This window comes from Peromyscus californicus, unplaced genomic scaffold (genome assembly GCF_007827085.1).
Source record: "Peromyscus californicus insignis strain IS unplaced genomic scaffold, ASM782708v3 Scaffold_9__1_contigs__length_137607984, whole genome shotgun sequence".
Lineage (NCBI taxonomy): Eukaryota > Metazoa > Chordata > Mammalia > Rodentia > Cricetidae > Peromyscus > Peromyscus californicus.
In genome coordinates, this window is record NW_026294617.1 from 88,068,597 (window position 1) to 88,081,691 (window position 13,095).

The 13,095-nt window shown below is 39.6% G+C and overlaps 1 protein-coding gene across 9 annotated transcripts in view; it reads right to left on the bottom strand.

Annotated features, from left to right (window-relative positions):
- Window positions 1–13,095, bottom strand: part of Ntng1 (netrin G1) — a 347,205-nt gene that overhangs the window by 136,666 nt on the left and 197,444 nt on the right. For all 9 annotated transcript variants that reach the window (XM_052730077.1, XM_052730078.1, XM_052730081.1 and 6 more), the window contains exon 3: window positions 9,086–9,726. In XM_052730077.1, the coding sequence (XP_052586037.1) occupies window positions 9,086–9,726 (641 nt within the window). The remainder of the gene's footprint in view (window positions 1–9,085; window positions 9,727–13,095) is intronic.

Consider the following 13,095-nt stretch of genomic DNA (forward strand, 5'->3'; position numbering starts at 1 on the left):
TCACATGCTGCTTGTCATGGCAGCAGCTGGCAGTTTCTCCCTCTGCCTTCCTGTTTTCTCTGTTCTCCTCTCTGTTAGTCCCGCCTATACTTCCTGCCTGGCCACTGGCCAATCAGTGTTTTATTTATTGACCAATCAGAGCAATTTGACATACAGACCATCCCACAGCATCTTCTTACTGAAGCATTGCATATAGATCTACAAAACTATAATAGTAAATATTAGATCATGACCAACATTTCTAAATGCATCTGGAAATGCTTCTAATCTCCTTCACCCCACCTCTCTCTTTCTGCAAGACTGTTGGGGGAAATGACCACACTAAATTAGGAAATTGGATATAGAATGTGGCTCCACATATTAGATGGAGTTCTAAGTCCATCCCCAGCTGTTGGTTAGCCCTGCCCATGTGGCTGCATTATTTTATACAAATGCTAAGTTAAGTAAGATGAGAAATTTTTTTTGTTTGTTTGGGTTTTTTTGTTTGTTTTGTTTTTTGAGACAGGGTTTCTCTGTGTAGCTTTGCACCTTTCCTGGAACTCAATCTGTAGCCCAGGCTGGTCTCGAACTCACAGAGATCCACTTGCCTCTGCTTCCTGAGTGCTGGGATTAAAGACATGAGCCACCACTGTGTGGGAGCCTATTTTTTGGTTCCTAGTGGCTTTTTTCAGCAGGTATGCAAAGAGAGGATGATTGGACCATGGGCCTCAGTGCAGGTGTCTGAGATGGTCTGCACTTAGCTGTGCTGGGGGGAGGTCTTTTGCTCCACCCCTTGTCGTTTCTATAAATACCCTGGGGCAGAGACAGTCAGGGCCTCTATTCCCAGAGTTTATAGTTTAAATGAAGGCATTATTAAATATATCCTCTGCTTTTAATGTCAGAAAACTCAAAGAAAAATGACACTTATGAATAGATTCTCTTTATAATTCAAAATTTTCAAAGATTTAAAAAATATGTTTGAAATCAGAATGGCTACCAATTGTCTTCCAAAGTGAGTGTATGTAACCAACTTTATCCCCACTGCCTAAGTAATAGCCAGGATCAGTGCTGCTTTTTATTTTTAATTTGTTGTCATCAAATCTTTACTTTGAATATTCTTAGTTATGGGACTTCATTCTTCTTTTAAAACAAGAGCAATGAAATTTTTGATAATGGAATAGTTAGAAATCCATTTAGCTTGAAAAAAGAGACTTGTATGAGAGGATCACTTAATATAAATTTATGAAATTGCATGTTACAAAATAGGCAGTGCATTTAGTCTATGATCTTCTAGAAGGCAGAATGAGTAAGTGATATACAATGTCAAAAGGAAACCCAGAGGTCCTCATGTGAAGGATGAGCTACCTTTGAAAAAGGCTAGCATGACTCACCATTTCCAAGTTCCTCCATTAATATCAGTTACCTGTTGTATTTTTTTGATGATTTATTTTACTGAAATGCAGTGGGAGGCATTCAAATTTTCAGAGATATTTGGGAGAAAATATTCAGAAAATTCATTTCTTCTCTCAGAAAATAGCACAGTATCACCACAACTGGACTTCGACAGTAAAGTTCCTATGTCTAATACAGTGAAGTGATTTAGCTCAGTCACAATTTTAAAGTTCATGAAAGTAAAGTTAAGAAGTTAGAGAGCAAACAAGAAGAGAACAGACAGACTGTATTGTGAAAGAGTAGGCAGGAAAAACTCACGGAGCCCGTGACTCCAGGACACACCGTGAGTGGCAGAGATCTAAGAGGTAATGGTTTGTTTTGCTGTTTACAGGGAGATCCTTTAGGGTTGTTCTGAGTCTCCTATGTCTATCAAGCTCCATTCAGGCTACCGTGGCTGCAGAGACTTGGACTACAGACCACTCCAGTCAGGAGGGTGACTTTGACTCTTGATGGTGTGAGTGATGTCAGATAAAAGAAATCATGAAACATCACTGGCCCTCTCTTTTCTCACCTGTAAAACAATTTAAACCTACCTGTCTAGCAAGCCCCTTGCGAGAATCAATGGAAGTAAAATAGTCAACAAGGATCTTAGAAGCTGCAGGTTACACAAAAGCTAAAGGTCATTACTCCCGTATTGATGAGGACGAGCACGTTTGCCTCTAGCTTGATTTTTCTCAAATTATTTCTCAATTTTCTTGTATTTCCCAGTATTCTATGGGGTTCAGGAATAATTTATAAACGAACTTTTTTTTTCATAAATAGATGTGTCCTTTGCCCAAGTTTTACCCACTCCACATAGTGTGAGAATTAATAATTCAAACCTCTTTGAAATAGTAGAGTGCCTACTTAAGTGTCTGAACTGAAATCTCACCTTGGATTCCTGCTATTAGACAAGGAATGGTACAACACAAATACCTAGCTAAGCCACTAATTGCTTAAAACCCTGCTTCAGTATTTATTCACTATGTTAAAGCCACCATCCACCAGCCCTGCCACCCTTCAACGGACTAAGGAATCTCTTCTCGGTCCTTGCTCAGGCTGTAATTGGTTCTCAGGCCGTATTGCCTCTACGAGAGAATCTCAAACCATCACCTTGTGCTGGCTTCTGAGGATTTGAAGAGCTTTTTTTGACTTTCAACTTGAGCACCGTGTCTGGGAGTCATAATTGCTCCTAAGTTAAGAAATGTTACAGCTTTCAGTATTCACACAATGGAATATTTTCTACTACTGTCTTAAAATGTTTCTCCTCAGTAGTCAACTCACATGTGAAAATTTATAAATTTAGATGGATTATAACATGAGCAACTGCAAAAGGAAGATGTAGAAATCCTTTAGCACTTCTTAAAGATGATGACGGTCCATTGGGAGAAGATGGGAGGGAATCTCTCAGGATTCTACACTTCCTTTCTTGTTTGGAATTCCTTAACAAGCCCTGCTGTTTTGTGCATGATTCGTCTGCCCAGAATTCCAGTTTGTCCTGGCTGCCTGGCACACTACATCACACATTTCAAGATACCATACAAATGTTAGATCTTATCAAACTTTTTACTAGTCTTCTCTCATTAAATTAATAGTTCTTTTATCTCCTAAGAATTCATGCAGTGCTATGGATTAGATATGGTTCGAATGTGTCTCCTGGGACTTCATGTACTGAACTTTAATCCACTGTACAGTATTAAGAGGATAGAAATAACTTAATGATGGCTTTTAGAGATGAGGCTTTGGAAGTGGTTAGGATTAGATAAGGGGATCAGAAAGAATGCCCTCAATTGAATACCAGTGGCTTTACAGAATAGCAAGACCAGAAGAAATGTACTCCCCATGTTTCATACCATTCAACGTCCTAGGCTGCCTTGGGACCATGCCCACAAGAAGGAAGTCATCATGTACAGCTCCATAAACTCCCATAATTGAAATATAAGTAAGCCTGTCTTCTTCCAAAGTAACCCACTTTCAAATTTGTTATAATAATGAAAAACATAAAAAGCACATAATAAGAGCACTCAGTCCATATTGCCTATGCCCTTCCAGGTTCTGAGCTCTTTGAAGGCAGACACTATGCCTTGTGCACTGCCATGTGTCTACTGCTAAACCCAGCATCTGCCCCATGACGGAAGATCGATGTGAATTGATAACATAGTAAAAGGAACAGGCTAAAAGAGCAGAATTTGCTAAGCAGTTGCAAAGCCCAGCTTCAGTAATTAGGACTGACTGAGGAGGAGAAGACAAAGACACACACACTTGTGTGTTGCAGTACGCTTCCTACATGAAACGTGAAACATAAATTAGCCAGTTTATTCTAGTTGTGGCTAAGAATGACCGTTAGAGAACTCACACAAAAACTGACACACCTTTTGTAGCTGGCAAATCAATTTCGCATGATACTGTTTTCCAAGTATTTTTAAAATTCAAAATTGTCTGTATACTTTAAAAGTTTCACAAATGCTCTTTTTTAAATGGGTGTTTTGGCTGCACCATGTGTGTGCCTGGTGCCCATAGAGGTCAGAAGAGGGGACTTCAAGGGATCCCCTTGAAGTGGAATTATAGACAGTTGTGAGCTGTCTTGTAGGTGCTAGGAATCAAACCTCATGTCCTCTGGAGAAGCAGCCAGTGCTCTTACCTGCTGAGACATCTCTCCAGCTCCCTTCACAAATGTTCTTGCTTACTCAAGGTTACATATTTTGGTACTAACTTCTTCACCTTGTCCTAGTTACAGAAAAACTCAAGGTGGTGACATTTGAACAGTCAGGGTTTGTGGCTGTTAAGTTTGACTCCTGAAAGTGAGAAAGTAGGGAGTCTTTCTCACTCTATCACCCTGGTGAAGTAGCTTTGTCATTGGCCTCTTATGCCCTGCATTCTGGAAAAGAGACTGAGTGGGGCAGTTAGGAACGCTCAGAGAAGTGTGTTGAAGTAGAGCTTCTGTGCTAATGTCCTCAGACTCCTTTCTTAGGGGAAATCAATGAAATGAGGAAAGACAAATACGTAAATAAACAAATTTCACTTGACTTCCGTAATTAGGGCACGGTTATATTTCAAAACCCCCAAGGGTGTCTAAAATGAAAGAGAGCACTGAGTCCCATACGTACTATGTTTGTCTCTTATGTGTACATACCTATAAAGTTTAAGTTAAAAATATGCCACACAGTGTTTAAAAATTATAATCTATAGTAAATATAATTATAACCATATTCTATAACAAAATCCAATTAAACTTATTAATTATTTCTGGAATTTTCTTTTTTTTTTTTTTTTTTTTTGGTTTTTCGAGACAGGGTTTCTCTGTGTAGCTCTGCGCCTCTCCTGGAACTCACTTGGTAGCCCAGGCTGGCCTCAAACTCACAGAGATCTGCCTGGCTGTGCCTCCCAAGTGCTGGGATTAAAGGCGTGCGCCACCACTGCCCGGCCTGTTTCTGGAATTTTCTATCTAACATCTTTGCACTTGAATCAAAGAAAACCTCAGAAAGCTAGGCTAGGGATAAGCTAAACTGTAGACTGTTATTTTGACAGCCAGCCTTTGAAGGAAGCAGTGTAGACACTGAATGGGATGCAAAATGAATAAATACCACTGAAAAGGTATGAATTGCCTTTACGAATGTATTGTAAAAGACAAGCAATTGAGATGTTGATCAGATTTGAATATTTCTTTCCATTCTACCTTCCTGTTTATGTTGTTAGAGGAGAAATTCTATTATCTAATGTCCAAAGCCAGTAGCTTGATACATTGCTGATAATACATCTCAAAAAACAAATGGGCTTATTACCAAGTGCTCATTTATCTTTTAGAGTTAAAAAACTATTATAATAAATCACACTACTTCCTCAGTCTTACCTCAAAGAAACAAAAAGGAATGTTGAGTTTATATTCTGATAAAACCTGTGCATCTGACAAGTATTCAGGTTTTAACTAACTTAATTGTGGAAAGAAAGCTTAGAAGGAAACATGGTACTTGAAAATCTAAACCTCCCACTATGTAACTAAGGAACCTTTTGGACATTATATATTTAATGACTTTTGGATTTAACCCCCTGTCTGTGTGAAAAAAAAAAAAATGTTCCGAACAAACATGCACTCTTCATTTCCCCTCTCACCTTCCATCTGGGTACGTTTTATTTATGCACTAGATGAACTTTTGGCCATTAGAACCATCTTGCTACAGCAGTTAATTAACACAAGTACCATAATTTAATACAGTTAATGCTACTTGATGCCCTTTAATGTACCTTCCATTAGTGATATTATTGTAGTATTACCCTGTAAATTAAAATGAGATCAAGACTAAGAGAGTGGCTCTTTAATTAAGGTACTGGCACACGGCACTTCTCTATTATTCACCAGAGAAAATCACCCTGATTTACTGAAGCAGGACAGCCATAAGTCAGAATTAGTCCATGAAGATTATTAGGTTTATTGAACAATGTAAGTGCTATGGAGTTACTGAGATTGCCAACAGCATAGCTTCCTCTTTTTCCTCCATTATCTTGATAAATACTCAAGAGGAAAATGAAAGCAAAATAAGCATGTAGCAAAAGAGAAATACATTTTATGATAATATTAGAATTTTTGTCACCAGCTCAGTAGATACTGGATATATCCCGTGTTAAAAAGGTCCTAAACCAGTGGTTCTCAACTTCCCTAATGCGCAATGCTTTACTATAGTTTCTCATGATGTGGTGCCCCCCCACTGCCATAACATTATTTTGTTGCTACTTCATAACTGTAATTTTGCTGCTGTTATGAATTATAATGTAAATATCTGATATCCAGGATATCTGATATGTGAAATCCTATGTGGATCACAAGCCACAGGAGAACCACTGTCCTAAATGATCCATTAATCTAATGACAGTCAAAATGTTGCTTTTACACTAAATAAACTAGTCATTGTAAAATCTACATATGTATATTTACATTATATCTTCAACTATTTCCATTTAATAGTTTAATATTTCAAGATGGAAAAATATATTTTCTGTGGACTGTGTTGTAAATATTTATATCTGGTCTCCATATAAAATTTATATAACAATTCACATAAATTCCTACATTTTTGCTTGGATGGTACTGAAAGTGACAAACAGAAAAATGTCATTATTCCAGGAAAAAGACCTGTACAGGCATATAAGATTGTGTGATTGTGAGACCATGGGATGGAAAGTCAAGATGCAGGAAACAATGCCCTTGCTTACAGTTTGGAAAATTTAGAACTTCCCCATAGAGACCATCAACTAATAGACAATCTAATCTTTCTCTAGATGATTTGTTGTTTCAAGGAAAGACAGCCAAGGGCATGAATCCTGAAATTTTCAATGGTAAAATAATCAGTTTCTAGGCTGAAAGGCCTAATGAACCACCGTTGCTCAGTTTTCCATTTAGTGACTCCATCATGAGCAAATATTCCTTACATAACTTGAAAGCTGGAGACATGCCGGAGCCATCAGGACCTTGCTTCTTTAGTCCCTCCCCCAGGACTAAAAATACTCCAGCCATCTGGTGCCTAGTGCAGTACGTGCCAGCATCGGTTTGCCCCGAAGGATTTGGACAGAGTGTGGAGGTGACGGAGCAGCACCGTATGGACCTGCCTCACCTCCACTGGCCCTTTCTCTTGTGCCCAGGTGCTTCTCACCAGCTTGCAGCTAACTGGTGAACAGGAATGACAGTGGAGGTGAGACTCGGGGGCCTGATGAAATCTGGGTCCTGCTAACTCCTCAAGCCAGTGAAAAGCAGCTGGAGGTCATGGCCAAGGTGAGACTTAAGAGAAAGGTGAGAAGTCTGGAGGGATTCAATGTTCTTGGCATGCCATCCTTAAGAGGTGGCCTGTCTAACTCCAGTGGAGCATGCATAAAGCTGTCCTTAGTTTGAAAATGTGTTTTATACTTTCTTTCAAAGAATCACAGGAAGGAGAAATGAATTTCCAATAGCAAAAATAAGCTCCTGCTGTGGTTATTTCATAACTGAAAACCTCCAAAAGGTTGCCTTCCTGACAGAGCCAAATCCTGGTGTTTGGGGTAGTGGTCTACAAAAACTTAATATCAGATTAAGGAGTCCTCAGACTGCCGGAAACTGACCTAACTGAATTTAACATTGCAAAATCACACAAATCTCAGGCTCTTAATTTAAAGCTTTATTCTTTCAGCCATATTGAATATTTGTCATTTGATGTCGGTATGCTGTCATTAAAAATATTAAGTATTTTCATATAGTATATGCACTTGAGATTGGAAAGGATGGCATTTTAAACTGATAGTCTTTTACTAAGATGTTCCTGAACATAATGGGGCATTTTGGTACAACACATATTCAAGTCTGATAAGACAACTTCCCATTGCCCATTCATAGACTCCTGCTAATCCAGGCACTCTTCTTTAAACACAAGTGGTCCTAAGCTCAGTGTGAGTATCGACACACTAGGATACAAATCTCTAAAATATTAATTTGTTTTCAAGATGTTGCCATCATCTGTCACTCAGACCGTGGTTAAACTCGGACAATAAGGTCTGTAGCTAAAGATTCTTCACTGGTCATGAGGAACACAGGAATAAGCAGAGGAGATGGCCACAGACTCAGGTTCTCTCTCCATTGTTAGCATCCTGAAACCTTAGATGCCATGTTCAACGGGAAAGCTTACCACCCTTTCTTTATCCTCACTGTGACCCTCATCTTAACAGCAGCAAACACTTATTTCCTCACATGTGGCAGGCAACTCTCTAAAGGATCAGAGTTCCAGCACCTCCAGTTTCTGAGGACTGGGCAGACCCAAAAGAATCTGAAAGCCCGTCAATTGAATGAACCCCTGATTTTTCTGTTTAAATTTATGTTTACCTAGACCAATATGCCAGATGTACCATTTACACGCTTATCCTCATATATTTTTTGCATTTTGAGTATCTCTTTGCTTATATTTCCTTTTTTTTCTGCCCACTATCTCATGCTTCCACTCCCATCATGTCTTGCTGAATGAAAATCTCTTATGCTGGTAGTTTTTGTTCTCATTGGAGTTTTTCATTCAAACATCTTCACAATTCTTGATAACTCAATTGTAGTTCTGGTATACTATTAAAACAAGGTATCCCTGATTAGAAACCACCGATGTTACAACGCTTATCCCTCTGTCCTTGACCTACAAAGTGAAGGGTTCCCCAGCCCATATTTTACATGTGAAATGTTGTTTTAATACAAAAGAGTCCAAGACTTTAAAAAAAAAAAAAAGGAAGCTTAGCACTCTTACAGAAACACATCTTATTTCTCAGATGTTTTTGATTCTAACAATGTAAGGGATCATTGCATGGTGACTCTTGCTTTCATGGGGAAATGCAAGACATAATCTTGTGTGTCCCCCCACCCCCACCCCCGAGCAAAGCAACCAGCTTCACTGTCTTGATGACTTTAGCTTAACCTCACCAGGGAGTTCCTGTGCTTCAGGCAAGATACTTACCTTTTCTTTTATTTAAATTCTAAAGATGCCTGAAGACTGACAGAGAGTGTGGGCTTACAAATCATTGCTGGACCAAAAGATCTCAAACACCTGTAGAACCTACTTGCATGTTTGTGCTCCTCAGAAAGTAACAAAATAAAAATTGACCATTGTCACCAGCTGTGGGTATATTTTTTTTGGACACAGTTATTTCCATTCAAGACGGACAGGGATTCTCTTACCTTCCTCGCACCTTTATGTCTGAGATAGCATAAAAGTAACGTGCCAAATGGAGCTCATCTACAAATATTTCCCCAACGGCAGGTCTCAATAGCCTGATCCTCAGGTCCGTGACTGTGAAGAAATCTCTGAGTTTCTTGGTTGTATCCAGCTGTCCATAGAGGGAAGCCATATTTCGTAGTCGAGGCCCAGCAAAAAACGCAAACCTGTCTTTGATCTCGAAGTGAATTATTTTGCTATTCGTGGAGTACCCGGTGGAGTACTCTTCTGTGCAAATGATCTCTAAGACCGAGTGCTGGGATAAATCCTTCACCGATTTCGGGTCCATGTGAAAAGCGTCGAGGCAGTCTGTGGCATAATACTGATAGGGTTGCCATGTTCGTCCGTAATCGAGAGATTTCTCCAGGATCATTTGGTCTGGTCGCCCCGATTCAAAGGTAATAACTATGTTGTCTGTGAGCTCAATGGTTTTGCTCCAAGACAGAGTGATGTTAACCTGGAGAGGTTTGGGGTACTCCTTCCAAGTAGCAGACTGCCAAAAGGTGGAGGGATGTCTTCCTTCGAAATCAAACATCAGCTCGGGAGGGTGTGCCAGTTCAGGAGTGCTTGCATCACACTCGTTATTGCACATGTAAGGGTTGCCCTAGGGAAGAGGAATAAAGGAGGGCTCATTAAAACGTTGCCTCAACACAGTCTTACCTTACTGCTGGTTGTTAACAAGTTAAAACAGAAAACAGCAACAATAACAAAATCACTAAACATTTCACTTTTCCCAACTGGATTCTCTATAATAGCCTTTAAAAAAAAAAAATTACTACAGGGAGCTGGAAAGATGACTCGGCAATTGGGAACATGGACTGCTCTTCCAGAAGACCCAGGCTCAATTCCTCCGCACCTACATGGCAGCTCACAACTGTCTGTAACTCTAGTTCTAGGGCATCAGATGCTCTCTTCTGACCTCCATGGGCACCAGGCATGCAAATGGTCACAGACATAACAAAACACTTAGACATATAACATAAAAAAAATAAATTTGTAAAATTAATCTAGTAGTTTTCTTGTCTTTCCATGGGCTTCCAAGTATAAGAAAAGTTTGTTTATCTGTGTGTATTAGACCCATAATGTGATCCCAGTGGCACAAAGACTTGGAACTGCCTAATAGCCCAATCCTTCTACTTCCTTCTAGAATGGTCTTGCAGCAAAGCAAGGAAGGCAGGGGGAATCCCTCCCTGACTTGACATTTCTTAGAACATGGTTCCTTTTCATTATGACTTTTTTGAAATTAAAATATGATTATATGATTTCTATCTTTCCATTTGCTTCCTCCAAATCCTCCCATGCATGCACCCTTGTTCTCCCAAATTTACAGCTTAAGAAAAAAAAAGCCAGCTCTGTGTGTTTGTGTGTGTGTGTGTGTGTGTGTGTGTGTGTGTATGTGTGTGTGTGTGTGTGTGTGTGTGTTTATTCCTAAATCTATAAATACAATCTGCTCAGTACATATAATGTTACTTGTATATGTGTCTTCAGGGCTGATCACTTGGTACTGGGTAATCTGTGGTGTGCTCTTCCCTGGGAAGGCTATTTCTCCCACTCTCAGGATTCCTTAGTTGCCTGGAGTTCTTTGTCTAAGGTTGAGGTTTCCTGAAACTCCCCCTTCCACTGAGTATGTCTACTGATGTCATCCTTATTCAAGTCTTATTTAGGGATGGTTCTTTAACAATTCACTTTTCAAGCAGGGCTTTAGAATTAGCCATGAATGATAGATGCTAACCCTTGTCCTCTATAGCCAAGGATATCCTCATTAGCATTCAGCTTTTTCTTGGCTTTGCCCCCAGTCCATCATACTTAACTGGGTCCCTGCTCCATAAAATCTGGTTTAAAAACGTTTACTTTATTCACCACAAATCATTAAAATGTGGTACACTGCAGGCTCTGGGGCTTGGTCCAAACATCTGGCGTCCTAATAGCCAGATATGAGATGAGTGCTCAGGAATGTCTTGGGCCGAGGATGCATTCCATGTAATGGAACAAAGAAGCCCACTATAGTTATGCCTCAGTATCCTTGAGGTATTGGTTCCAGGTCCCCCATGGATACCCAAATCTGCCTAAATTTAAATGACATAACATTTGCATATATCCTCCACACACTTCAAATCATCTGGAGATGATTTAAATGTAAATGTTATGTAAATAGTTACTATACTGCATTCTTTTGGGAACATGGACAAGGAATAATCTGTACGTTTGCAGTGCAGATGCAACCATCCTGGACTTGTCTACACAGCACCTGAATGCCATCAAATGAGGAGCATTGAAAGCAGAATGAGAACCTCCGGGTGGCAGGAGGCTGCAGCATTGTACCTGCATGCCACTTATACTAATGAATTGAACACTATGCTCTACATGTGGCAGAGTCATGTTTTGCCACTGGCAGCTTTCTGCCTCCCCCTCCCTGCCATATCTTCACTCCATGGTTGGTTGACTGCAGATGTGGAGTCTTCAGATTGTGGAGGACCAGCTCCGGGCAACAAAGAAGGTGCTGTACACCAAACCAGACACTTGTGACTTTGCATCTGCCCATAGGCAGCTCTCAGTGGATGTTAATTATTATTCTTCTTACAAATGCTACTTCCTTTCCAACCCACTCAAACAAGAAGCTGGAAATAAACCTCCTTGTCATGTTGCAGGTTGTAATGCTGCTTCTGCTACACTAACTGCCTCTTCTCAGTTTTCCCTGGTAGAATCTGGAGAGAATGACTTGGTAGTTCTTAAATCTTTCTTTAAAAAGAGAAGCAAATAATAACACCCAAAGTCACTATTCAGGTATAGTAAATGGTTATAGTTTCTCCTTATTTTCAGGGAACATATTACAAGACCCTCAGGGAATACTTAAAGCCTCTGGTCACCCTAAGTCCAGTATACATGTTCTTTTTTTCCCCACATCTACTTAATCTATGAAAATAGTTATTTATAATTTTGTACAATAAGGGCTTAAGAATGACTCCTAATAGAACAATGTGTTATAATGAAAACTATGTGAACGGGGTCACTCTCAAAATATCTTTGTATACTCTTCTTCTGAGACTGATATAGACTGTACAGTGAATTGGTGATGAAATGATGTAAATGGGTGATTCGGTGGCTGTTCTTGATATAGTGCTAGTGGAATATGAATACTGTGATGCTGGGGATTGCTGATCTGAGAGCAGAGACTGCTAGTCAGTGACTAATGAGTGAGTAATATCTATAGTGATAATACAAAGGTAAAGGGCTATTCATCCTCACAAATGGTGGGATAGAGTCAAGAGATCTTATCACATTACTTATAACAGTGAACAATGTAAAACTTAAACTGTTTATTTCTAGGTTTTCCCATCTAATATTTTAGATGCCAGGTGACCACCAGTAGCTGGCACTATGCAGAATGAAACTATAGATAAGAGGGGATTGCTATATCCCCTCACCCTCTTCTAGGCACTTGTGAACATGATTGTTGAAAGAAACTACCTTCTCTGACTGACCTCAGTCTTTCTTTTGGAATTGCACTTACAACTCTTTTCCTATTCTTTTCATGAACTGTGAGCTTTTGATCAAATCATCTGTTGGATATGTGAGATGGATCTCAAGTAATTAATTTACACTGTAGATATAGACACTCAGTTACCTGCTGACTCCTATGAAATACAAGATGAGCACTGAAGAATTGCTTTGTCCTCCCTAGAGGCACCTTGCTCCTACCTAGTCAGCCAATACTCTCTTTCCCCCTTTCCCATTAAAGCAATTGAATCTGAACATTGGCAACAGGTTTGAGAGACTCAGGTATAATTGAGATGAGGCAGGAGAAAGGAGAGAAGGGATATCATGTGAGGAACAGAACTGTTTTAAAAATATACTCAAGAAATCAGTGATAATGGAAATGTTGCTGTACTTCTCTCTCAAATTTCAATTCCCTATTCCTGATCCCAGCGTCTGTGGCACTATTTATAGGCATCCCCTTCAAAATGAGCTGGGG